Here is a 26,951-nt window from a genome sequence, read left to right as displayed (position 1 = left end):
CATATAGTTAAAAATACAGCTTTAAATTTATTTGTGCTACAACTGTTAAATCAAATTATTCTTGTTCTCTCATTCTCACTCCCAATAAGCAAATATAAAAATTGTAGATTATTAGATTGTTGGTTTGGGCTAAATTCAAGAATTTACAAGGGAGGAGCCTCGTGTTGTTGGAGGTTTGGTAGTGAAGTGTCAGTTCTCACAAATATTATAAAATGACGACCTGATCTGAATTATTAGATAGAAATTAATTTGTTGAAACAAATATATTTTTTCATGGGGCCCCTTTAAGAATTCCCAGATTGTAGTCTTTGTTTACATAACAGATGGTGCTACCCATGGATGTCGTAGGGTGGTGGAAATGGAAAACTAAACCCACGCTTTGATCACTTTATCCCCGCTATATTAAATCCACGAAAATAACATCAGTAGGTGTGAGTGTTTGTGTCTTTAAATAATAAATCGCAGTCATGTCTGCGCAGACTCACCGTAGGAAGAAGCAGAGCTGCTGAGGCGTCCCCCCCTACAGAAAGTAAAGTAGAAGTGAATGGTACAGTCCGGCCCTGCTCCTCGCTGTTTTTGTATCTGCTGTAGAGCGGATTCAACCGCCAAGTAAGTTACGCTCTGCTGTGGTTAGCCCAGGAAGTTACAGAGCAGTTATTTTCCTTTCCCCCCCCCACAAACAGACAACTGGATTTAATCGGATAGAGATACACGCATGATGTCAGAGTCATAAGATGTAGTGAGGGGACTTGGTGTCTTTTTTTCTCCTTCTCTCTTAAAGGGAATCTGTTAATCTTGTGAAACACTGTTATTGCTGTGGAGCTAACACAGTCAAGCCTCATGTTTTCGTCAAGCCAGGAGGAGCACTGCGCCCCGTCCAAAGACCCGGTGAAGTACGGGGAGTTGGTGGTGCTGGGGTAAGATTATGGCATATTTATTTTTAAATTTACTGGTTTAGGGCGAACAAGAGAGCGAGTGTTTAGTGTCTTAAAAGTTTCTCCGGATGTTCCTCTACCTCGCTCTGCCGAGCCGCTATAACCTGACTCTGAATTAGCAGTAATGTGTGTGTGTGTTTTTCTTTTTTATTTATTTACGGTGTCGGTCGGATTTAACTCGGGTGGCCGTTGGGCTCAGTTTAGAAATTTACGAGCTCACGTTACTCCTCAAAGCAGACACGTGCGCAATCAGATATGCGGTCCAGTTGTTGATGATGATGTTGATGATGTCTCGCTCCCTGATAACCAGTGGGGTATAGAAACTAAAGCCTGACCAGATAATAAACACGTTCAGGACAACTTTAGGTACACCTCCTGGTTCCCAGCAGCCCCAGCCGGAGCGCTCCTCCCTACCTTGGAAGTTGAATTCACTGGGCTTCAGGAATTCGGAAGTTGTGGTGGTCTCCACCCCCAGGCCCCCAGGCTGCTTCCTTTTCGGCTGCTACAACCCCAACCCTGCACAACTTTTGTTCTAACACGCACCATTGTCTGTTCCTGCTGGAAGGATTAATAATTACTCCCCATGGCATTGTTTAGTTGAATTATATCACCATACAAATAGGCACTAATATCGGAACAGCCTTGGAGGCTAAACCCCTGACAGGATCAAGTTGAGAATGAAGCAAGTAAGCAGAACAACTTTATCTTCATTGTGAAATTCTAAAGCCACATTGTGCAATTCAGAGGACAGGAAGTTACTGTGCATATGTCATCACTAACAGGACACAAGTCATCCAATTCTTTAAAAACAAAGCCAGGGGGTATGTTAGAGTTTGCATTGCGTGCCTGTGGTCAAAATCTATGTGTAAACGTCACTTTGTGGATCCTAGGACTCCCATCCCAAGGGGCCTGATTGAACATCCACAAAGCCATTAAAAAGTGGGAAAGTTTTAGTGCTAGGGATGCAGCGATTGCAGTTTTCTGGCCGATCAACTTTAAAAAATTTGGCCTTCTGATTTCAATTCTGGCTGATACTGATTTGTTTTACTAATGACTCTTATGTTATAAGGTCACAATACATGTTCAATGTTCCAATCTTATTGTGAAAAACATCAAACAATACTTGTGAAACAATAATCTTCCATGGCAGAACAGAAGAGGACAGTGGGTGACTTTCAAATCTTTGCTGAAGTCTGAAGATCGATTTTCGATGTGATTGGTTATCATCCAAAATTAAGGAAAATTGGCCAGCCGATTGATTGGCACACCCCTAATAGTACTCTGACCATAGATGTCACTGTGTTCTTTCCATTTACAGTAGTATGAAATGTTAACTGAAGGGCCTCAATGTGTTCTGAAGACTGCAACATGGCTTGCAGCTACAAACATATTATTTTGTGTCATTACATGATAATACATGTAAAGTTTTGACAGCCGGTGTTTGTTTTTATTACTTCGCAAAAGTCAAGCCCTTTTGAATATAGTTCAGACTGGATATTTACATACACCATACTTTTTTTTTGCTGTTTGGCATTAAATCAGACTAAATGTTTTCTGTTCTATGTTAGTTAGGATTAACTAAACCATTTCTGTTTGCTAAATGCCAGAACAATAGGGGAGAATTCATTACTTGCGTCATATTCAGAAGTGACATGACTTTAAAAACTCTGGATAAGTTAATTCCCAACATTGGACATAAACGGGGGAACATTTGTGGATGTACTTTAATAAAAGACCTTAAAACACACCACTCTCTTGCATAATATAATGGGAAACTCAAAAGACAACATATCAGGAAAAACATTGTGAACTTTGGGTATGATTTCCAGATAGCTGAAGGTGCAATATTCATCTGTCATCTGAGAACTGTGTGTATGAGCTACACAGGAGGTAGGAGCATCATGTTGTGTGGGTGTTTTGCTGCAGGAGGAACTGGTGCAACTGGTGAAAAGATAGATGGCATCACGTGGAAAGAACATTTTGTGTAAATGTTGAAGTAACATCTCAAGACATCATCCAGGAAGTTGAAACTTCCCAACAAAAAAGTTTTCCAAATGGATAGTGACAATATGGATCCCTCTAAGTTAGTTAGAACATGGCTTAAGGAGAATCTGTGGGCTGAGCTGAAAAGTTTTGTACTACAAACCTGACTCAGCTGCATCAGTTTGGTTGGGGGAATGGGCCAAAATTACAGCAAACTGTTGTTTGTAGAAGGATTTCCAAAACATTTGACTTAAGTCAGACAGTTTACAATAAGGCAATGTCAAGAAAGCCTGTAAAATTTCCTCTCTCATTTAACAAAAATGGTCATTTAAATGAGACAATTTCAAAGACTTTCTGAGTCCTCTTTGAGACTCAGAAAGTCCAAAAGTGACTGGATTTTTTTTCTGGTATTAAGCAACAGAGCAGCAGTGGAAATAAATGCTGTCTTCCTCTTTTCAATAAAAAACATTAAGATAATTTTACATATTTTTCCATTTTAATTTACACGTATTTCAGATTTATTACTAGTTCCAATGTTAATATCACAAAATAAACCAATATTATGTGAAATAAGGCAGAAAAAAGTCTGCTGTTATTTTCAGCCGGGTTTTAGAGGAAGTTTAGTTTTTACCCCAAAGTACCAGTTCTCTAAAAAAGTGTATGAAAGTTTGATCTCTGTGGTGTTGTCTATCTTTGTGTGTGTAGGAGAATTGAAAGGTGGCATGTGTTGTTCTTTTATGCTTTTTTAAAAACTATTGTGCAAAAGTACAATTGGAAAATCTTCTCCTTATGTTCCAAAGAAGAATAATTTGTCCATAGACAAAAGTAAAGCTGCAACTTATTCATAAAAAAGGTGAAATACCTTAAACTAGTGAAGTAGTTTAAGGAATCTCAGTTTGAGACTTCTTGCAATGGAATGCTTTCTTAATCGTTAACCTTAATGGATTATTTCAGTATTAGCTGCATCTTGTTTCAGAACTATTGAATCCTTCAAATGTCAATCCAGATTTGTGGAAAATTACCAGTATTACAAAGTAACAACTGTGCATAATACTTTTTTTTTTTTTAAGAAAGCTCTAAACATCATTCTGGATAATTAAGCTCCAACATGTCCAATACTCTGTCATGCTTTGTGTCGTCAGTGATTAGACTTTGGTCAGTATTTTTACTCGCCTCAAAGTTTGACATGAATTATTAACAGTTCTCGTAGTTTATGCTGTTCGAATCTCACATTTACAGCACTTGAAGCGAATAGCAGCAAAGTTATAGACCGGGGAGTTGAGTGGGTGGCTTTGTCCTTTGCCTCCAGCTGTCCATTCAACAGCCATCCTGCTTATTGTAAAGGACAAAAAGCAGCGCTGACTGGTTATCACCCAGGGCTGAGCGTGTGGTGTGTTTGACGCCGGGACTTTTGTTCTCCCTCCTGACATCAAGACACATATGTGAATCAGATGTGACGGGTGCATAATCACTGCCGTGACATCACATCCCCATTGATAAAGCCGATGGTAGACGAGATAGCTGTCAGCATGGCACAAAGCTTGTTTGAGCTGCAGTTTCCCTCGGCGGCTTGTTGTCACGGCCGCGGCGGCTCTTATTACTTGCATGGCTGCCCGCCATCTCCGCCGCTCTCTGCTGAGGTGGGATTGGCTCGGTGCTGGTCAGCGAACGGAGGAAGGGGGGAGCTGGGGCTGGGTGGGTATCTTGGAAATGAAAGAAAGGATTGATCAGGACTCGGTCTTTGCTTTTCCTCAGCTTCCTCTGTTCATTGTGGCTCGGAGACTGGGCCCATTGAGGGAACTTTCTACATTTTTGCCATGAAAAAGTGCTCAGTAAAAAGAAGCCAGCTTAGCTTTGTTACAGACTTCCACTGATTGTCGATACATTACTCCTTAAGCAGAAGCTTATTACAGAAAAGAAAGCTGTCTTTGAAACGTTTGTGTTTAGTTTTGTTTCATCCTCTATGACCCTGTTGGATCAACATGTACAGTACCTAGAACATGTTTTATGTTCTCTTTGGGGCTGAAATGATTAATCAAATTAATCGTGATGAATCAATTGTTAAAATAACTGTCAACTAATTTAGTGATTAACCATTAGCTGGAGTATGCAGACTCAAAAAAAGCCAATCAGAGCAGTATATAAGCCAAGACTTTACAACATGTATACATTTTGTATTTAAGTTGAAAACACCTTTGTCTGTAAATACGTTCTACCCAAAACATAGATTTATCTTCACCCAGTTTAAATTAATTAAATTAATATTATTTTACTGCGTTTGGGTAATAAAATATTTATTTTCTTGTTTAAGTGAGGAATTTAATTATTTAGGGTTTGTTTGCATCTTCTACTATTGTGTAAAAAACTTAAGGTGTGAAATGAAAACTCTGTAGAATGTGACAATTCTAGGACTAATTGATTAATTGCCAGAATAAGCTATAGAATCATTGATTACTAAAATAATCGTCAATTGCAGTCCTCGTCTTTTTACAGATCTCTTTTCCCTAAATCCAAAATGCATGTTTAAAATATAATTCTTTAATTGAGAAGACTTTCCAAACCAGCCTGGCACTATGAAAAACTAATCACTCCGTAGACTGTTTGTGCCATCAAGTGTTAGCAATGTTTTTTTTGTTTTTGTTTTTTTTTTTATGGTGAAGGAATTTTGAACCACTCTCCTTTGTAGAATTGTCTAGATTTAGTCACAAGGGAGTTTTCGCACAGACATAACATGTATGAGGTCATGCCACTTAAATCCATTTCAGTTGGGTTTAAGTTCGGGCTTTGACTAGGCCTTGTTTTAGTGTGAGTAAATTCAGAGGTGGACTTGCTGGTGTGTTTCACCCCATTTTCCTGCTGCACACTACCACCACTATATTTTAATGTTTGTATGATGTTCTTTCTTGTTCCCTTTAGTCTTGCCAGTCCACAGAATATTTTTTCAGGTCTTTGGGATTGTTGAGATGTTTTTTTGGTAAATGTGAGATGATTATGTTGTGTTATTTTTATCCAGCAGGCATGCTGAAACCCTATCCAGACTGATTGGTGTCACTTTGTTTCTCATCTGTTCTTCAGTTTCTTTACATCAGGTCTATTTCATGTTGTCAAATGGGTTCTGTATAGGTGAGTTTTTGATTCTACAAATCAAAAAGATTGAACAAATCAGTGCTTAAAAAATGTGGTTTGTAGCAGTTAATTCACATTTTGGGCCTGGTTGGTTTGGTTAGCTTTTTCCCATTAATAAATAAAATGACCATTTAAAGACTACATTTTTTGATTTATTTAAATTATAAATTTAAAGGTGGCAAAAACAGAAGATACCTATAAGGGGAGCAGACACCTTTTCACAGCACCGTATCTCCTTCGTGTTCTGTAATCGGTACACTTTGACATTAACACAAGAGGTAGGAGGTGCTGTTGGCTCCTCACTGCAGCCCTGGAGGATACGCGATATGCCACAGTCTTCTAATCCCTGCTGCTAAATATTGGAAGGTAAATCCGCCGTCTGCCTGGCACAGGTCAAAAGGGAACGTGATCACAATTAGTTGGTAGAGCCGCTTTGAAGAGCCTGTCCTAGCTAATGTGACGGTAGCAGCTCCCGGATGACATGATATTGTTCTACGACGTGATGATGAATTAATTTAAAGCTTGTGGAGCTTTTTATTACAGACTTAGAGGTTATGTTCTTCAGTATAATTCATCATGGTGAAAATGCTAAGCTTCGTGTCAGCTGAATACATGCTTAGTGTGAGACATTCAGGAGCCAGCCAGTGCTGAGTGTACGTCTGAACAATGTAGGCCTTTATTTAGGCTGGGAGTTTCTACGGTTGATCTAGGATATTTGTCAACTGCTCTCATCCATTGTGGGGAATTTTAGTGCAGCGTGTGTGTTAGCTTAAAATGGGAATTTTATTGCAAAATTGAAACAATAAATCAAAACAGTGATGGCAGAAGAACTAACCTCAAGCATTGGCTTGTCTCCAGTAGGTCTTCAAAGTAAAACTTTTCATTTCTGTGGTTTCATGATATTCCAGCGTATTGTAACAGAGTGATGCTCCTCCCCCACATGTTGCTGTAAAACATACATTGTTGGACATTAAGCAGGTGATGACAGCTGTGTATTCTACGTCTTTGTATCAAACATTGAAAAAGCAGCAGCATAAACTTTATAAGTGTGCTATAGATTAAGAAGCCATTTGGAATGCAATATTTATTGGTAATTTTATTATTGTCTTGAAGTCACTTTGCCCAATAGCTGTAAGATATTCAGCCTGACGAAAGGACAGGTGAAAAGAGTGTAGTGTGGAAATTATTCCACAATATTTCAGTTTCAGGTTATGTTAGAAACAATAAGAAGTCGTTGGAAAAAAATATTTGTCTTATAATTGCAATGCTGTATAATTTTAGCTGCAGTAGAAATACTTGTTGCTTTTGTGACTTGAATGAACACAATTAGATCAGGAGTGTCGGACTATTTTCATTTCAGGCACATCAGACTGCTGTCAGAGGAATGGTTATGGCTGAAGGTATTGATAAAACTACTTATTAATAAAATGTTAAAATATTATAGCCCTACAGTCACTGAGTACTTCTTAAAATTAAATAGGATATAACAGCTTTTTAATTGGTATAATTTGCCACTATACAAATGAAACTGATTTGATTTAATTTATAAAATAATATCTTCAAGTGTGACCCTCTAGAGCAGTGGTTCTCAAATGGGGGTACGCGTACCCCTGGGGGTACGTGGAGGTACTGCAGGGGGTACGTGAAGCTTTTCAAAATATCTTTAAAAAATCAGTAGGCTCCTTATAATACGTCTTGGGAAAAATTATTTTGTAAAAAGTTCAATAAAATATAAATGTGTGTTCATGCACTGAATTTTATATTCAGTATTTAGTTTCAATATTCTTTAAAATAAAACGGTTTGACTGGTTTTATACCTTCCTGGTGGTCACCGTCTTCTGTTTTTCTTTTTTGTTTAACCATGCAATGTTTGCAATATGGATGTATTTGTCAGGTTCACTGATATAAGTTGTTTGGCTTTAATAAATCAGACAGTGATTTTACAGCACTGTACCTCTTTTTAATTCCAAAAATGTTTTGCCCGTGTCAGGGGGTACTTGACTAAAAATATATTTTTAAGGGGGTACATCACTGAAAAAAGTTTGAGAACCACTGCTCTAGAGTCCTGAGGGCCACATATATAAATTTGACCCATGGCATTGAGTTTGACATATGTGAATGAAGTTATGCTGTATGTCATAGATTGAAGTTTTTATGTAAATACTATGGCATTGGTTAGTTCAAATCTCAGAAAAAAAATTTAGATTTGTAAAAGCAGAGGTTCTATTAGGAATGATGTGCACACTCTCAAGCATTATCAAAAATGTGAGTAAAAATGAAAAAAAGAGCCATAAAATTGCTTTAGTTGTATGTTTTCCACAGAATCCGCCTTCCTGGCTCTCTGTGGGTGGCTTGTCTTACAGGCCAGCTTTGTGCACTGTGCTGACTGGGACCATGTGTTTCCCTGCCTGGCCAACCGTATGGAGACACGGGACAGGTGGGCTAGCTTAGGAGGGAGTTGAGGGTGGAGGCGAAGGAGGTTCTGTCGCCTTTATGTTGTAACAAAGACGAGAGACGTCCCATTATGCCGCAGCCGGTTGAACCTCTTCCCTCAGATGAACTGCTATGCAAAGTTGGGGCGTTGGATGTAAATATTTCTGCTAGACGGTGTGGCTGTTTAGTGCTCTGTGGTTACGTGTGCGGGTGTGAGCAGAAGGTCTGCGTGTTGGATGGGAGTAAAGCATGGGGTGACCCAGCTGTAGGAACCAGCTGGTGGACAGAAAGTGGATCAGTCCCACCGGAAAGGGCTCCTCCATTCTTGAGGAGGAGCTTGGGCGAGGTGCCTCACTCTGGACAGAAGGGACGAAGCTGGAATCTGGTGTGAAGGGATCAGGAAGCAAGGAGCTTGTAGATTTCAGTAAAGGCTCTCAAATCATGTCAAATCTAAAATTATTCTGACAATTAATCGATTGATTGCATAAAAAGTTTGGATATTGTGTAGATTTTCATTTAATCATGTAAGCCTTCTTTATACAACATTATTAATACATTAAAAGATGCAAAAGAACAAATAATTTAATCCCTTTTTTACATAAGAAAATAGACATTTCATTACCTAAAATGCAATAACAGCATTTCTTGTGTGTGCTTGATTATTTGTAGCAAAAGGATTCATCTGCAGCCAAAAAAATACTTCCAACATCATCTATTGACTACTTTTTTGATTAGCCAATTAATAATTGGATAGAAAAAAGATGCTTAACAAGTTTTTCTTCTTACAGAATCTGAACCAGGTGAAGCTATAACTGTCACATGAGTTTCTGGTAGAACATATTTACAGACAAAGTTTTTTTCTTATCTTCAATGCAGTGTATATATTTGTTGTACAGCTTTGGCTTAATTACTGCTTGAGGGTGTTGTTCTTTCACAAAATGTCATGTTTTAGTGTTTGAATTCTCCAGTAAACAATTAATCAATTAATAAATTAGTTGCCAATTATTTCAATAATCGATTAATCACGATTGTTCCAATTAATTGTTTGCGCCTTAGTAGCTTTCTATGTAATTATGTTAAAATATGCTCAGTTTGCCACACAGTCTGTGCATTTTAAAATGTGTTCCTGTTTGTAGCTGCAGTTTACGCAGCCCCACTCAGTGAAATCACCAGAATGCATTATGTAATAAGAGACATTATCCAAGGTGACGCTTAGATTACTAATATGGTGTATTAGATTGCCAGTGATGTAATGCGTGGAAAAGCTCCCATTCAAAGCACGCAAATGTTTCTAAATCTCCATGCGCACTTTTTATATGATTACAAGAATTTTCCCTGTAAATCTCATTACACACATCTTTTTGGAGCTGCAAAAAAATGGCTTTTTATCCAGAGAGGGAAAAAAATAACTGTGAATGCTGTCCTTTTCTCCACCCCGTCCTAACCCCCACCTCCCCACTGTGACAGGTACAATGGCTCTCTGCCCAATGGAGATCGGGGTAGACGGAAAAGCAGATTTGCGCTTTTGAAGAGGACCAAAGCCAACGGTGTTAAGCCAAGCACCGTGCACATCCTCAACACACCCCAGGATAGCAAGGTACAGAACAAAAGATGACTTAAGATTTAATGAACACACTGTCACTGTGAATGGTGTATATTTTGGACCAAATATGTATGAATGAAGGTGTGAAATGTTGTTTTTCTCCTGAATCTGGTGAAGTTAAAGTGAAGGGAGAGTCTTTAGGCAGCAAGTTTCCTGTTCTCTGTCCCTCATGGAACTTGAATGTACGTTGCTGTTGGCCCTGACCATTGTGTTGACATTTCCAGTTCAATAACCATAGTTCCTAACTGGGCCTCATTGCTTCTCTTCACACCAGAGAGCCAGGATAACATGTTTCCCTTCCCGCATTCCTCGTCTCGGTTTCAGAGCCAGGCCGTTAAACAAGGAGCTGCTTTTCTCTGCTGTTATTCAGACGTTTGTTCTCGCTTTAGCTCTCCGACCAAAGGCTCTCAGGTTCAGGTTTCTGTCACCTTGTGTAACGTGACTCCTGGTATCTGCTCAGAAGGTTTTCTTTCGGGGAGAAAGGCCTTTTCACAACAGAGATGGAGCTTTATAGCTGAATGTTGGGATGCAGTGGTTTTAAAAAAAAGTATTTTTACTCCTTGAACTTTTTCACATTTTGTCAAGTTTTGTCGGACTTCAGTCTATTTTATAGAGATCATATGTGATAAAATTTAGTTCAACTCCCATTAATCCAGGGATGTCCAAAGTGTGGCTCTTGGGCCAATTTCCCGCCCCTGGACTTCTTTTCTGTGGCTCCCAACTGCAATTTGATAGTGGTTCAAATTTAACCTGCCAGCACAGATGACTGTTGCAGGTGGGGACTTTATTTACTGACAAGTTAAATCCTTAAACACGAGGAGCACAACACAACATGTTTACTTTTTAATATCCAAACGTAGGCCTTATTTTTTTATTTGATAATAAATAGGACTTTTACTTGAAAACAGACTTTATACCCAAATGTTTTTATCAAGTTATTGAACTCTGCTAAGTCTTGAAAGTGTTTTCAGAGAGTTACCTGAATCCTGTTTTAACTGCTAGAAATAGACAAAAAAATAATTTCCCAGGCCAAGAAAATAGAAAACAGTCAACCTCCAAAATATTAACTAATAGGACATTTGTCTTTTATCAAGGCAAACATGTAAAACCTTATTTAGGTTTTGAGCCACAATAATTTGCACACATCCTTTTCCTATAAATCTCCAACCACCCTATTTTTTCCAATATATTGAACACTAAGTTTAATTTTTTCAGCACGCTAACAAAAAAACATCACAATAAAATTTGTTTTATTTCTTTAGGTTTTCAAAAATTTTGGGCCCCCAAACATTTTGACTTGACAATTTTGGCCCAGGTCACAAAAAGTTTGGACACCGCTGGTTTACTTTGATACCCCTAAATAAAATTCAGTTCAATCAAGTTTTCAAAAGAGAATCTCTGTAAAAAATGTGGCTGCTCTGCGTTTAACTCCATCCACAATGGTTTTCTTTTGGTCCCTCCCTCATAAACTCCAAATTTATTGAATTCAAAACAAACAGCAACTCTCTCAGCAGATTCTCCACCTGAGCTGTGAATTTCTGCAGCTCCTCTGGAGATCCCATGTTGTCTTGACCTACGGCTTTGGTTTGATAGGTGGAGAGCCATTCCATGGCAGCTTTGTTTTTGTGCCAGTCGCTTTTTTTTATTTTTAGACGATGGCTTGAATTGGGCTCTGTGAGATGTTCAAAGCGTAGGAAATTGTTTCCTAACCTGACCCTGCTTTATGATGCTGTTTGTTCACTGATGTTTGCTAACAAACCTCTGAGGCCTTCACATAACATCTGGTTTGATTCTGAGATTTAATTACCGTACACACAGGTGAACTCTGTTTACTAATTAGGTAAATAAAAACAAGAAATAATGCATCATTGTCCTTTCTCTTCCCCAATTATTCACTACTTTATGTAGGTAATAAATTCAAAGGGAAATACACTGGAAAATGTGATGAAGTTTAACTTTCGCAAGGCAATGTGAACTGTGATGAGTATAATTTTTCAGAAATGTATGCTGCATTGTTTGTGGCTTTAAAAGAACAATAAGTGGTGTATGTTGGAGGCGTTTTGAGTATGGGAACTGCTGCGACGTTCTTCCTCTTTCACCTCTGTTCCTCTTTGCCACCCTGTTACCAGGCCTGGGATTATTATTGCTGAGCGAGCGGAGGATGTTGTCGCAGTCGGCCAGCCCTCCTCCACTCCCAGCTGCACGTACAGTCAAAAATAACCATCTGCGAGAGACAAACAAGGTGCCGAGCCAATGGAGTGATTAAATATATGAAACACTGAAGGAGTCAGATGAAAGAAGCCATCTTTTTCTCCTGTTTGGAGCGGTCTGCCAGCGCCGCTCACGCTCCCCACCGGTGCAGCCTACGAATAAACCGAGAATGCCCGGTGGCTGAACGGGAACTCTCACACGCTGTGCACACGCTGGTGTTCATGACAGATAATGAGAAGCTCCCATGATGGCGCTGCCAGCCTTCGACTCGCTGCAGTTTATTTTGACTCAAGTCGAGGGGAACACGGTTATTTTTACTCGTCTTTCTTTTTTGTGTAAGCGCTCGTTTTCCTTTAGCTTCCGAACAGGTGGAGCAGCGTTTGTTTGCGGCGATGATGACATTTGTCCCCCGTCTGTGTCTGAAGTTACGGCAGAGCATTGCGGCTCTGGTGACCCACTTTCTCTCTCCCTTTTTCCTTCCCGCACGTGACAAAATAGGAAAGGAGGAGGGATGGGGGTGGAGGGTTGTTTTGGAAATGGCATTTGCAGATAAGAGCTGGATGATGGTGGCATGTGTTTAAGTGTTGGTGAGAGCTGCGTTTTGGGCCTTAACGCGCCCTCCCCTCAGCACGCTGACTGGCAGATCAGCCGCTTGGCGAGCTCGTGCTAACCGAGGGCCAGCGGGCAGTTTATGGTCACTGTCATGGGAGTGTGACTTTACAGGCTTTTCTCTGTTCCTGTTCCAGGAATTTGTACCGCACTGTGCAACTTAAGGTAATGCAATAAAGAAATTGTGCAATAAATTGGAGGGATTTTTGTTGTACTTTTGTCTGTAAAGAGGAAAAAAAAGGACGAAAAGTATGCACAACTCCACCGCTGGATGGCTTTCATTTGTTGAACGGTTTGTGTCTCAATACTGCTGTTGGTTTGGTTTCTTCCGTCGTAAAGCTAGCATGAGTGGACGGAGGGTTTGCGCAAGGATGTTTTGTGGCATTGTTCCTGTACGGCTGGTGGTATCGAAGCCACAAACAAGATGTAAAAGTAAAATAATTCACTTCTTTGTGAATTAGGTAGTAAGTTTCAGATGCGGTGCCTGGCAAAAGTATTCATACCCCATGAAGCTTTTCACTTTTTACCACATTAAAACCACAAACTGAATTATTCTATGGGAATTTAAATTAATAGACCAATTCACAGTGGTGCATAGTTGTTAAGTTGAAGAAACACTGCTGCATAATTTTCAACTTTACAAATGAAAAAATGTAGTTTTCATTTGGATTCCTCTTTATCCACTGATGCACACAAATGAAATTCAGTGCAATCAGTTGCCTTCAGAAGTCGACTATATTCCACCTGTGTGATTTTAACATGAGTGCAAATAGAACATTAACATAAGAATAAACTAAGAAACTCAACACAAAGAAAATTTACTTATATGGCAACATCTTTGAACACAGAGAAATAAAACATTCTTAGATATATAGAACAAAATGGACAACAAAGTAAGGATTAAAACTTAAGCACAAATAAAACACCTAAGGATGTTGGAGGAGATTCATTTTATTATGAAGGCTTCATATGCAGTTTAGGAACATTTGAATTTAGATTTTTGTCTTTTCCAGTTTTAGCTCAGTATGAAAATAAAATAACGTGGAAATATTTTTTGTATTTCCAGACTGTCTGAATGCCTAAAATGTTTTGTCCTGCCTTCTTTGTGTCCTTTTTTTCTAACGTACTTCTGTCAGTTTTGTTTTTTATTCTGTCTTTCCTTTCTTCCTATCTTTTCTATCTCCTTTCTGTCCTTGTGTCATACTTACCATTTTGTCTTTCCATCCTTTCACGAGTCCTTCCTTCTGTCTTATGTTGTTGGTTCCTTACTGACTTCTTTCTCACCTCCAGTTTCTGGTATTCACAGTTTCCATATTTAAAGCCTTTCCAGTGTTTTACATTGTAAGATGAACCAGAAGGTTTGGGAAATCTGGAAAGTCTGAATATGGAACAGTCTGGAGCCTTCACATCTAAAATGTGTATTAACCAAATTACGGCAGTGCGGTGTGTCCTAAGTCTGAAGTGTATTGTCTTCTTTCAGGCTGTGAACTGTAAAGGCCAACACAGCATCTCCTACACGCTATCCAGGCACCAGACGGTGGTGGTGGAGTACAGCCATGATAAAGACACAGACATGTTTCAGGTGAACGCCCTGTTTAATTACGCGGTTGGATGTAAAGGAGGCTGCATCTAAATTTCCCATGTACACTGCAGCTGATCATCGGGTTTTAATTAGAAGCTTGTACGTTTGAAAATAATGTTAGAAAACGACATATTAATGTTTACAATGTGTGTTTTAAAACTCAGTGACAAAGCAAAAGATTTTTTTCTTACATTTGAAAGCCAATATATAAATACAAAAATATACATAATGCAGACTTTATTATAAAGTTCGAAAGTGGAGCAATATGAGTTCCACAAAACAAGAGCATTCACAAATGAAGGATTTTGGAAGTTCTCAGAGAAGAAAAGTGATGAAATGAAAGAGGAAATGCTTATTTCTACCTCTGGTTTCCTCTTTATCACTTTGTTGCTTAAAGCTAAGTTTGAAGACATATTACCCCCCTTCACAAAATATAACTATCTTTCTGTTTAGTATGTGTTTTTGAAGCACTATCTCAGGATTTTTTATTTGAAACAGCACAAAGCCATCTGAATCTGAAACTGGGCCAGTTTCACCGCGTTTTTAATAAATGGATGCTAATTTTGAGACTGACGGCAGCAGCACGTTTAAAAACGGAGCCGAGACAGGAACTTCAAAAGGTCAGTTGCCTACAGGTCAGCAACATGTTATAAAAAGAGCCTCTGAGAGGCTGAGGAGCTGGGCGGGTGTGGTTCAACGAGTGGGCCTATAATATAAACACCATGTTTTCTGTCTCAAAGTCGCTACACAGCTCACGTTTGGTGGCCTGTAATAGAAGTTGGAGTGCCTTGCAAAAATATTTATACTCCTTGAACTTTTCCACCACTTCACAACCAAACACTTCAGTCTATTATTACTGGGAATTTATTGGGAGGAGGGGTCGGCGGCCTTTATCATCCAAAAAGCTCCTTCTCCTTTCCTAGAGCTGCAAAACACACACAGTCTACATTTAAGTAAAGACACTTGTTTTATGGTTAAGTTAAGGAATTATATATCTAATTTTATGTTTTAGAACAAACAAAACATTTATTTTACCATATTTATGAAATAAAAACATTATTTAGAGCCTATTTACCAAAGAAAAGGACAAAAGAAACTAAATAAATAAATAAAATTGCGAGAATAAAGTAATAAAATTACGACAGTAAAGTCATAATATTATGGGAATAAACTGGTACTACAGTAAAGTCAACATTACGAGAATACAGTCGGAATATTAGCAATATAAGTCGTATCTGTGTTTGTGGGGTTATAATTGCTGTGTCATGCAGTCAGTCATTCAGTTTCCCAAAAAAGAAGCAACAAATAGTTCTTCTAGTCACTTTTATTGTTCTCATAATAGTACCACAAAATATCGTTATAAAACTTTACTCCTATAAAGGAGCTACTGTGCACACTATAAAGGACACATTGAAGTTTGTGTTACAAAATCAGAAAAGTTTTGTAACATTGCAGTGCGAATAATTTTGCAAGGTGCTGTAACTGTAAGAAAAAAAACCATCATCTTATTGCATAGCTTAACATTTAATACTATTTAAAAAAATTATAGTTGCAGCAGTGTCCTCCACACTCAAGAGAATATAAGCCGTGGGAGTTCAAAGTGAGGCCATTTGCAGCCCCTGGACTGATTTTGTGCGGCCCCCCGACCACAATTGAAGAATGAATTAAATAAATAAAGACAAAACTACAACTTTTAAATTAAAACCTATTTACAAAAATGATAAATCCAACACAAACTGATCATCTTTCTCAAGCTTTCAGTTTTCCGTCTATTCTCATGGTGAACAGGACCACATCTACTCATAGATTAATGCTCTGATGTACACCTTGGTGCACCAAAATCTGCTTTTAGTGGATCTATTAAAATGTGGCTAAAACTACAGCAAATGTTTTCAAATCAAGGCTGACCTAGATCCTGTTTTCATTGTGGTTTTCATTTTCCAGTTTTTGTCAGTCAAGTCCAAAATAATAAGCAAACTGGATGCCTTTGATTTCACAAAGAAAACTTGCAAAACCAATTAAAGTTTTTTATCTACTAATCTGTTCCTACAAACAACAAAAAAATCTGACTACTTTATTTATTTAATTAAAAATAATTTGCGCTTAGTTTACTATCATGTAGGTAAAAAAAAAAAAAAATCACAACATATTTTGGTGATTCTAGGTTTTAGCTGATCATCTGGGCCCACAAGAGAAAAAGTTTAGACAGCCCTGATATGAACTATCCAGTTTATTCTCCCAAAGCCATTTCCTGTTATTGTTTGGTTGTGTTTTAGAGCAGCATCGGTAACCAGAAAGTCAGTGCCAAAACTGAACAAGAACACCAGTTGTAAAACTTTGTTTCCACATGAGAATGCCATGCTACGTTGTGCAGTGAAGCGAGTTTGTTTGATAAATGTTCAGTTCCACGCTGAACTGCTGTGCCTTTAGACGCTAACAAACAGGATTATTTGATTGCCGCTGAAATCCTGAATCAAGTGAGAATGGTGAAAACACTTTACTTTTATTTCTGCGTAAATTGGCCTGCTTACATCCCAAATGTTTACTCCAGCATTAGTGAAGACGGAGGTGACGCAACACAGTAGTAAAGATGCCTCTGGCCCAACGCTTTTGAAACCTGTTTTTAACTTCAAGCCGACGCTGAGCTTTCAAAAACAATCAATTTCTCAGTTTCATCATGTTCAATGGTTATTTTTCTCGTTCATAATTCCAGGGGTAAATACATTTTAAAATTGTAAACTTTATTAAGGGTTTTAATGAGCTGAATGAACGATTTGTTGTGCAGATTGGCCGTTCCACGGAAAATCCCATAGATTTTGTGGTTACCGACACCGTAGCAGGAGGCCAGGATGGAGAGGAGACTCAGATCACCCAGAGCACCATCTCTCGCTTCGCCTGCAGAGTCGTCTGCGAGCGCAACCCCCCCTACACCGCTCGCATCTATGCAGCTGGATTTGACTCCTCCAAAAACATCTTCCTAGGGGTAATTACTAGTTGCTGTTAATTTATGGGGTTTCACAAACTTCTACATCAGTTCATGGGACGAAAGTATTTTTTTAATATAATAAAATACTATTTTACTGCATTAGGAAAAAGCAGCAAAGTGGAAGAACCCTGATGGTCACATGGATGGGTTGACGACCAATGGGGTGCTTGTAATGCACCCTAAAGGAGGCTTCATGGAAGAGTCCAAGCCCGGCGTCTGGAGAGAGATTTCCGTTTGCGGAGATGTCTACACTCTGAGAGAGACCCGCTCAGCGCAGACCCCAGGAAAACTGGTGTGTATACATACAACAACTGCAAACTTATATCTCATGAATTTTATTTGTATTTTATGTGTTTGACCAACATAAAGTAGCCCGCTTGGAATAATTTTATGCAGCCCGCAGATTAAGAATGGTACAAATTTGACCCTCTAAGCTGATAAGATGATGCTGTATACAAATTTTTTTTTTTCTTTTATTAGCCATGTTTTTTACTTTGATTTTAATATCATTGAAGTCTGGCTCAACAGACTTGAGCACCCAGCCATTAAACTTGGCTAAAGACATCATGGATTTTAGAAGAAAGTTCCTGAGATTATACTGAAAATCAAGCCAACAAAAAAGAAAACTTTCTACCAAAAAAGTTAGCAACCTATACACCTTTCCTTTATTTAGATAAACATCTGAGACTGTTTTCAATAAATGGTTCTCTTTTACTTTGTTTCATGAAAATATTGCATGCTTCAATCAGAAAAATTAAAGATTTCTAATAAAATTACACAGCATTTTTAACTAAGAAAAGGCTATAGTCATTGTTCTGCTTGAAAGTAGGAAAGGTAGCAAACATTGATCCTGAACTTCTGACAGGTTTTATTAGGTATTTTTTATGCAACTGAATAGCTATGTCTAATACGCCTCGTTAGAACGTCACTGAAGAAGTGTGATTTTTATTACTAAACTGCACACATTAACTGCATTTATTCATATTTTCAGATATTTATTGATGCTCTAATTGAACAAAAAAATGAGAAAATTGTAAAACAACATTGACAATTTTGGGGGATTTAAAATATCATCATTTGGAATTTATCATGACAGCAATAAATCAAAATTCTTATCACAATACAATAAATGCCCAACCCTAATGTGCAGTTTTACAGTGCTGTTTGTGTGTTGGTCTATCACATAAAATACTCATTTAAAACACTGAAGTTTGTCAGTAGGATTTTATAGAACTTAAATTTGTCTCTCTTTTTTCAGGTGGAGAATGAGAGTAACGTGCTGCAGGACGGCTCTCTGGTGGACCTGTGTGGGGCCACTCTGCTGTGGCGCACCGCAGAGGGTCTCTTTCACACTCCCACCCAGAAGCACCTGGAGGCCCTGAGGCAGGAGATCAACGCGGCACGGCCCCAGTGCCCCGTGGGTCTCAACACGCTCGCCTTCCCCAGCATGCAGCGCAGTCGGGCCCTCTCCTCTCTGGAGGACAAGCAGCCGTGGGTCTACCTGGCGTGCGGGCACGTGCACGGCTACCACAACTGGGGCCACCGCTCCGAGCGGGAGCCCAACACCCAGCGGGAATGCCCCATGTGCCGGGTGGTGGGACCCTACGTCCCGCTGTGGCTGGGCTGCGAGCCCGCCTTCTACGTGGACACGGGCGCGCCCACTCACGCCTTTGTGCCGTGTGGACACGTGTGCTCGGAGAAGTCGGTCAAGTACTGGTCAGAGATCCCTCTGCCCCACGGCACCCACGCGTTCCACGCCGCCTGCCCCTTCTGTGCCACGCAGCTCGGCCCCTCTCAGGGCTGGTCCAAGCTGATCTTCCAGGGCCCGGTGGACTGATCCGAGGATCCCTGCTGCCGGAACGTTCTGGGAAACCGATCAGATAAAAACCATGCTTCATTTGTGCAAACCAGCCTTGAAATGGAATGAGTTTGGTTGAGTTTTGGCTGTTTACGTGGATCCCGTTCAACAGGGAGCCATTACAATTGTTTAGGAGCTTTTCGGATGGAGTGAGAGAGTGCTCTGTCCAGACAACCAGTTGTTTTATCCAAGGCTTCATTGTCAGGGTGTTTCGCCACATCATCAGATTACTCTTAAACAAATGACTTATTTCTCCCACCAGGTGTCTTTGGGTCTGTTGGGAAAGGAAACAGTTGTTTAGTTTCTGATGGGATGGAGCTTTCACAGAGCCAGACAGCTGGACTGTTGGCTGGGAGAAAAGCCAGGAGGAACTTTGGGTTTAATGGCTAAATAGCCAAAAATAAATAAATAAAAAATGCCTCCAATCGGTCCTCTTGGCTGTAAACTCTTAATGGCATCCAAATCACATAACTCGCTAGAAGTGGCTTCCATTCACCGAACAAACTTTGAGTTGTACAGAGATGAAATCCAGTGCCTGAGATCCTGATTTAAAAAAAAAGTGGGAATATTTTTATTAGAAATTGAAAATATATATATTTTGTGGAAGGTAAAGAAAGAGATGACAACCCACATGTGCTTTACTACACTTAGGTTGTTGGAATGTTTTGTAACCCAAATGTTAATATATTTTTCTCCTTCATATATAATGTGTGTGAGAATGAATGCATGTATGATGGTGTGTGTGTGTGGGTTGGATTGTGTGGCCCTGCATCATTTCACCCCGACCGCTTCTTATGATCTCACATGCCAACCCAAACTGCTAGCAGAGATGTCGCAGGAATTAAAAGAAGGTCACCGGGTTTCAGAATGATGGTGTGGGAATCCACCGAATCCTTTCTGCTGGTGCTCTAATTATATGACCTGCTTTCTCAGTTAATGTCAGGCCCGCTCACAGTCAAATGTGACATTTTGGCTTTACAACTGACACCTACGTTGCTGATCAGCTTTGCACTGCTGTTAGCTTTATCCTGTACTGGGTCTGATCCAAGGCTGTTAAACCCTGGCCATGTTCTCAGTAGCATCGTGAGATTATAATGCAAGATGGAACGGCCACCGTTTTAGTGATCCAAAGTGTTTCTGTGAACCCAAACTCCTGCAATGACTGACCACTGACAGGTCGGAATTATAGCAAAGTCTGTTCTGTACCTTAGCGCAGAGTTCCTACACGCTCCCAAAGACTGTGAAAGTGTCAAATTAGCTTTTAAAGTGAAAAAGTATGGAGCAAAATGAGTATGGAAAACCGTTGTATCCATGTTCCATTTGCCAGACAATGAGAATACGATTTTGTAATGACTTGCTCTAAGAACGTGGAGTAAATTTGAGATGTATGAAAGTAGTCGTATGCCATCACAACTCATTTTATTTTAAATTTTTAGAGTTTACAAGCTGACTATCTCCTATTTTTATTAGATAAAATAATTTTTTTGCGATAAGAACCAGCTGCTAACATGACTGTTCTGATTGCTAAGTTGACATACTTATCTATTGTTTCAGACAATCCAACTTTTAATATATCATGGTGTTTCAGTGAGATGGTTTACTTGAAAAACCAACAAAAATATCAAAACCTCATCATCTCAGTAACATTTTTTATAACATTAGAAAACTAGCACCCTTGTGATCTTGTGGTAAGAAATTAATGAAAAACTTGCTGACCCAAAGTTAATATTTATTTATCTCAAGATGTTGAGATGATAAAACATCACTGTCAGAAACAAACTAGGTATTTCAGTTTTAATTTTGTTACACTAATGCAACAAAACCAACTTGGGGTCTTGTTATTTTAAAGTAATGAGAAATTAATAATGGTGTCACTACAAGTTTGAGATAACAACTTGAGATAACTCGTACTGTCAAAATTGATACTTACAGTTTCACTGCAAAAAAAGTTTGGAGTTGGTTGCATCAGGATCAGATGTGTAAACCACATAGATAAAAGATATTTTGGGCTACTTAGAGTGATTACGTGCAGCTTTTAGTTTGTATTGCTGATACTAAACCTCAAATTGGAAAAAAAAAAAAAAAACAACAACTAGTAAATCGCATTAAACTTTTAGACCCAACTGTCTGACCTAATCTGGAAATTGAGACATTTGATAATCTGACTCTTGAGTTTTAAAGTGGAAGAATGTGTAGGAACCCTGTCTGTCTGGAATAACAATGTTATCCTGCTTTATGCCAAATTTAGTAAATGATGTTGTGGTAAAGTCGTCCAGAACAAAGTAGCAGAGGAACTAAAACAGAAGAATCTGGGAGAAATGGCTTGAAAACACTGTTCCCATATGTGAAAATCTCATCAGTTCTGCTTGTAGTAGAGCATTAAGAAGGTGGGATGTTGACTGCATTCAAGTAAACTTCCAGGCTGAATCATAAAGAATAAAATTAATTCAGGTATCGCTACAGGGGGAAAAAATTCAATGTTTATTTTTTGTCATTTGGGATTTTCCACAGAGAAACATCTAAACATTCTTGTAATTCTTTACAAATACCAGCAGCATTACTTCTACTTCATACCACTAAGAACCTCTTGGTTTCTGCTTATTTCATGTAACTGCCACGCAAGGTGATGCACTAAGCCTAGAACTGTACAGTAGCATTCCCCCCTAACGGTTTGAAGCTCAAACACTGTGCCCATTGCTTGAGACCGTATTCTGTAACAGCTGCAGCGTAGCCGCCTCAAACATTCCTCCTCGGTAAACATGGGTGGGGCTTGCAGTTTCTCCCAAGGGCTCGTTCTATGAAATTTGTATTTTTTATTTCTATTTTTTTCCTGCAGGAATTCTGTACACAAGCCATAGAACACACCGAAGCTCCTGATGCCTCCTTTGCAAAGAATAAAAATATTTTTTAAATAACAAACCGGAGTGAGTTGGGCTTCTTTCTCTGACTGTCAGATTGTATTTTATACTTGTGGTTAATGGCCGGCGGCTGCGGGGCATTTGATCCACTGATTTAAAGAGCTGTGTGTATTTGAAGAAGATTTGTTGGTTTTCTTATTCAGCCCTCGCCTTTGAACTCCAGATGTCTGTGCTGTGTTCACTCAGCCAACACAGCAGTAATGTTTAATCATACTTACACATGTGTTTCATCATGCGTCTGTGTGAGCATTGTACCTACTATCTTGCTTGCGAGTGCTGGCTCTACATGTTGATAACTCTTATCAGGATATTTTTACTACAGATAAGCCAAAACAATGTTCTTGAAGTTTGTTTTCTGCACATTTCTTCGTTTTATGGGAATCCGTTCTCCTTGCTGCGCATTTCCCACAGAGGCCACAGGAGGGCACTGTTTCCTCAACAATAGAGCTGTTGGCACTGCGCCCTGAGGCATCCAACAGCCGCAGCAAAAAGATGAAAGTTTTTATGTGCGCATAAATTCATCACATAAATACATTAGAAACAAGAAAAAGAGAATTATCTGCACATGGCTAAAAATCCTGCAAATACGCAACTAAAGGAGATGCATGTCAGCTGTATATTTAAAGGTATTACAGATTAATCTTTTGCATTTTCAAGGCTTTTACAGCTAATTTAATTACGGAGTGCTTTTATTCCCCGTTTAACTGCTGTCATGTTCCCAAGAAATGCCAGATGTATACATATAGAGGTTTGCCATGTTTCGCTTTTATGTTTAAATTCCCTTAAAAAAGAAAAACCAACACAAGATGCTGACAATGACATTTCCAATCATTCTTATTTGACTCCATCTCCCCCTATAATAAGGGCACATGAAAGCGACTTAAATACACTGCATGCCGGTTCGGCGCTGGGAGAGGACTGGAGCTGTGCAGTGGCATGCGTCCTGATTAACATTTCTCCAGCAGATGGGAAATGGGTTCACATGTCTGCACACTTGCCTGAATGACAGAAGAGACGGCGAAGGTGACAGCATGCTAATTTTGGGATCACTCAGTGACTTCTCTGCCTTAAGCAGGGCAGGGTTATGCAAATTTAGTGGAATAGTGGTGGTTTTCTTTTTTTATTGAGAAAGTTTGCATGCAGGACTGATGCTGCTGTTTATAAATGCACAAGAGCTAGAGCTGTTTAGTAATTTAGCAGCATTATTTTTCTTGCTTTTTCTACTTGGTTTGGTCATATTCTTACAGAAAGCTGATATAAATGATGATTAAGCATTCTTTCTTTTTGAAAACAGCAAAAAGATTACTTTAGATATTGCACCAAATCCAGGCACTTGGGGTGTACTGTCTTTACTGCTCCAGCACACCTAATTCAAATGACAGGAGCGTCTCCTCTGCAGGCCAATCAGTACTGAAGAATCAACCTTCCATTCACTGAATGTATAGCAGCTGGGAAACGGGTAAAACCAGAAACACAGTAGGTCTTAAGGACCAGGACTGAAAACCGCTGGTTTAGAGTATGACGAAAGATATGGAGTGGATTTAGCAAACAGATGAGACAAGGTCTTATCTTATAACTTCTAATAGAAAACCAGTTAGAAGCTGTAAAAAAAAACAAAAACCCAAAAAACTTAGAACTGGAAAGCAATGAAAGATAGCAGCTCTAAACATCATGCATATTCATGTTAAATTGGTTCAGTCAAAGTTCAGTCCTAAATCTGATAGAAAACGTAACATTTACAAGACACTACACCCTATGAGAGAAACAAAACATAATGTAATTCTATAAAAACACGAACTAAAGACATCACAAGTATGCAATCTTAAAAAATACTTATTCATCATTAACTCAGATAAAACACTTTGGATCTGTGAAGGAGCTCTGATCCTGAAGGAGGTAGGAGCTATATCTAGGATAAAATGTGTAAGACTGTTTCAGCTCCCCTCACAATCTTCTGCAGGGCACATACAACCCAAGCCCAAGTTACTACTGATTTCTCACTGTTTCAGGCTTGTAATGTATTCGCTGTTTGTAAGCGAACCGGGTTTCTTGTTGTTTTTGTCTTAATGTTGGACAAAAAAAGTGCTCATGTTTCGTTTCAGAATCCATATATTTATTTCTAGCTATAGAATAAGACAATCAGAAGCTGTATGCGGTGCCGTTTGAAGAGGATTATGATTATATCACGCCTATTTACTATTTCATGTGGTTCTTGATGATGCTTTGTACTCACGCCACTCAGCTTATTACATCTCAATGAATAACAAATGAGTTTCTGGATAAAAGACAAATAACCAGAAACGAATATATCATCAGAACATATGGTGGGGAGCAGAGGTTTGGAAAATCAAGCATTAAATTCAAACATTAAAGCAGTTCCTCTTTGAGCACCTCATGTCCTTTTTGTGGTCTTCTGCTCTTACAGAGGTACATGTGGCGTCTTGCCTACTCATCCAAACAAGGGGCCAAATGACTTTAATTATGGAGTAATTGCAGAGTCTGGTGTTAATTAAATCTTTATCAGTTAATGTAAGTGGATTTCTCCCACATGGAAACCAGGCAGCGACATGCTGTCTTGCTCTCCCCCTCCTCTTTTCTGCTCAGGCTAAATTTCCTGTTTGAGGCCGCCGTTGAGTCGCCGCATACTCGGACTCTGACGTTTTTCCACCACCGGGCCTCCCAGAAATGATTGGGATTAGCAGGAAACGGCAAAAGGGGGTGGTTTCGCCAACTCTGTAGCCAGCTGTGTCTTAAAAACACCGTAACAAACATGATAGGACCGATGTGAGGGAGTATCCCGCGCTGGAAAATGAGATACACGATTTATCTGGGGTTCCTGGAGTTTGACAAAATTGAATCCTCTCATTTTAATTGCTCTCGACGAGGTGTGCTGCCCTGGGCCATGGAAACGTGAGCTCTGTGTGTTGTCCCTTGTTCTCTACAGACTATTATACTCCATTGTGCAAAACACAGATTATGAATTGCCGTATCCCTGTCATCTATCTTATTTAGGATCATTTAGGTAGCCACATGTTACAAAGGAACAGCAGTCAGCCCTGTTATTATGTGTGTTTGAGTCCCCGGCTTCCTGTAATGAGAACAGGATCACAAAGGAGAATTAATCTGTCTGAAGTCTCATTCGCTGGTTCAAGGCCTCACTATGTGGACCTTTTTATCCACAATAATAGAATGATAATGTGTGTGTTTTTTAACTCTTTCAAAAACACACATATGAAAAGTCTTCCACAGATGACGGAGCCATTTTGTCCTTTGCACTGATACAAATTGAGCCTTGCAAAGGTTTTCAGGTTTAATATTTACTAAAGTATTTACTAAAAATGTACTAAAGAAATAGTAACACCCTTCACAAGTTAGTGAATGTAACCACTAAGCAGACACACATATTGCAATGTTTACCACCTGTTCTATGGAAAAGTATTCATACCCTTTAGGAAACTGACCATCTCAACTTAATGTATAATTGCTTTGAGCACCCACGTATTTACAGTTTTGACAATTCTGTCAAAAATCAGTCAGATTGGATGGAAAGTGTTGATAATATTAAGATATGTCACATATCCTCAGATAGATTTATGTCTGTAGTTTGACTAGGCCATTCTAACACAAGCTTATCCTTTGATCAGCACCATTAAATTGTAACTCTGACTGTATGTTTAGGGCTATTATCTTGCTGGAAGATGTACCTTCTCTCCAATCCCAAGTTTTTTGCAGCCTGTTCCAGATTTCGCTCCAGCGGTAACCGTGTATTTATTTCTTACCCGGCTTGTAAGCTTAGGTGGACGACCATGTCTCGGTAGGTTTGCAGTTGTGTCAAATACTTTCCATTTTCAGATATCAGACTGAACAGTCCTCTGTAAGATGTTCAAATTCCAAACTCAATTTTTCAAAAATGTATTACTATTTTGCTTTTTAATGAAGGCAGAAGCATCGATTAGCCCTCAAAAAACATGGTTGACATTTAGCAATTGGAAACACAAATATTTAGAATTTGGTGGGTACAAAAAAAATTGTCATTATTTTTTGTACCCACCAATCATATCCACTACAGTGTATCCTTCTATACTGTAGGTGATGAGTAATTGTTGTGCTTACTCACTGTCACCTTCTAATGAGACAAATCTCAGCTGCATGGTTTAAAGTGTTTGGTTGGCTTTTTGCACTCCCAAATAGTGCAGCGTTTTAATCTTTTGGTGTCTCCAGTACGAACATTTTGGCTCGTGGACCCAGAGCATGTGTTTAGCAGAGAATGTTTGCGGGGTGATGAATGGGTGTAAAATGGCTCTGAAGCAGATTCAAAAGGGCTTAACTGGATTACACCTCATTTCAAGGATGCTTAAGGTAAGATTAAAACAGATATGGGGTAAGTAGGGGAAAATACAGAACCAAATAGATGGAATTTCACTCGGTTGCCTCGTAAGCCATTTGCTCATGCATCCCTCCGCTGTTTCTGTTTGTTATAAAACATTAGCAAAAAAAAAAAAAATCACAAACGACATGTTGGTTGTTAGTGTAGAAAGGTCTTGACAAAGGTGGCATTTCCTCTCCAACAGTTTTGCTCCACTGGACCATCACGATTTACTATTAATGCCCTTTCTTATCTTATGCAATAAATCCCCAGAGCTGGAACATTACAACTCTCTAATCACACACACTGCCATGCAAACACACACATACATTATCATACAC

At 39.1% G+C, this 26,951-nt stretch overlaps 1 protein-coding gene across 1 annotated transcript; it reads left to right on the top strand.

The window, feature by feature from the left end:
* Window positions 1–575: 575 nt before the first annotated feature.
* Window positions 576–22,245, top strand: peli2 (pellino E3 ubiquitin protein ligase family member 2). The gene is made up of 6 exons (XM_028000516.1): window positions 576–917; window positions 9,945–10,074; window positions 14,381–14,482; window positions 17,268–17,465; window positions 17,572–17,760; window positions 18,727–22,245. The coding sequence occupies exons 1-6, from the start codon at window positions 841–843 to the stop codon at window positions 19,303–19,305; spliced, it is 1,275 nt and encodes a 424-aa protein (XP_027856317.1). The 5' UTR covers window positions 576–840; the 3' UTR covers window positions 19,306–22,245.
* Window positions 22,246–26,951: the final 4,706 nt, after the last annotated feature.

The sequence above is a fragment of the Xiphophorus couchianus genome, chromosome 19, assembly GCF_001444195.1.
Source record: "Xiphophorus couchianus chromosome 19, X_couchianus-1.0, whole genome shotgun sequence".
NCBI classification, from domain to species: Eukaryota; Metazoa; Chordata; class Actinopteri; order Cyprinodontiformes; family Poeciliidae; genus Xiphophorus; species Xiphophorus couchianus.
This window is presented reverse-complemented; position numbering and strand designations above follow the sequence as displayed.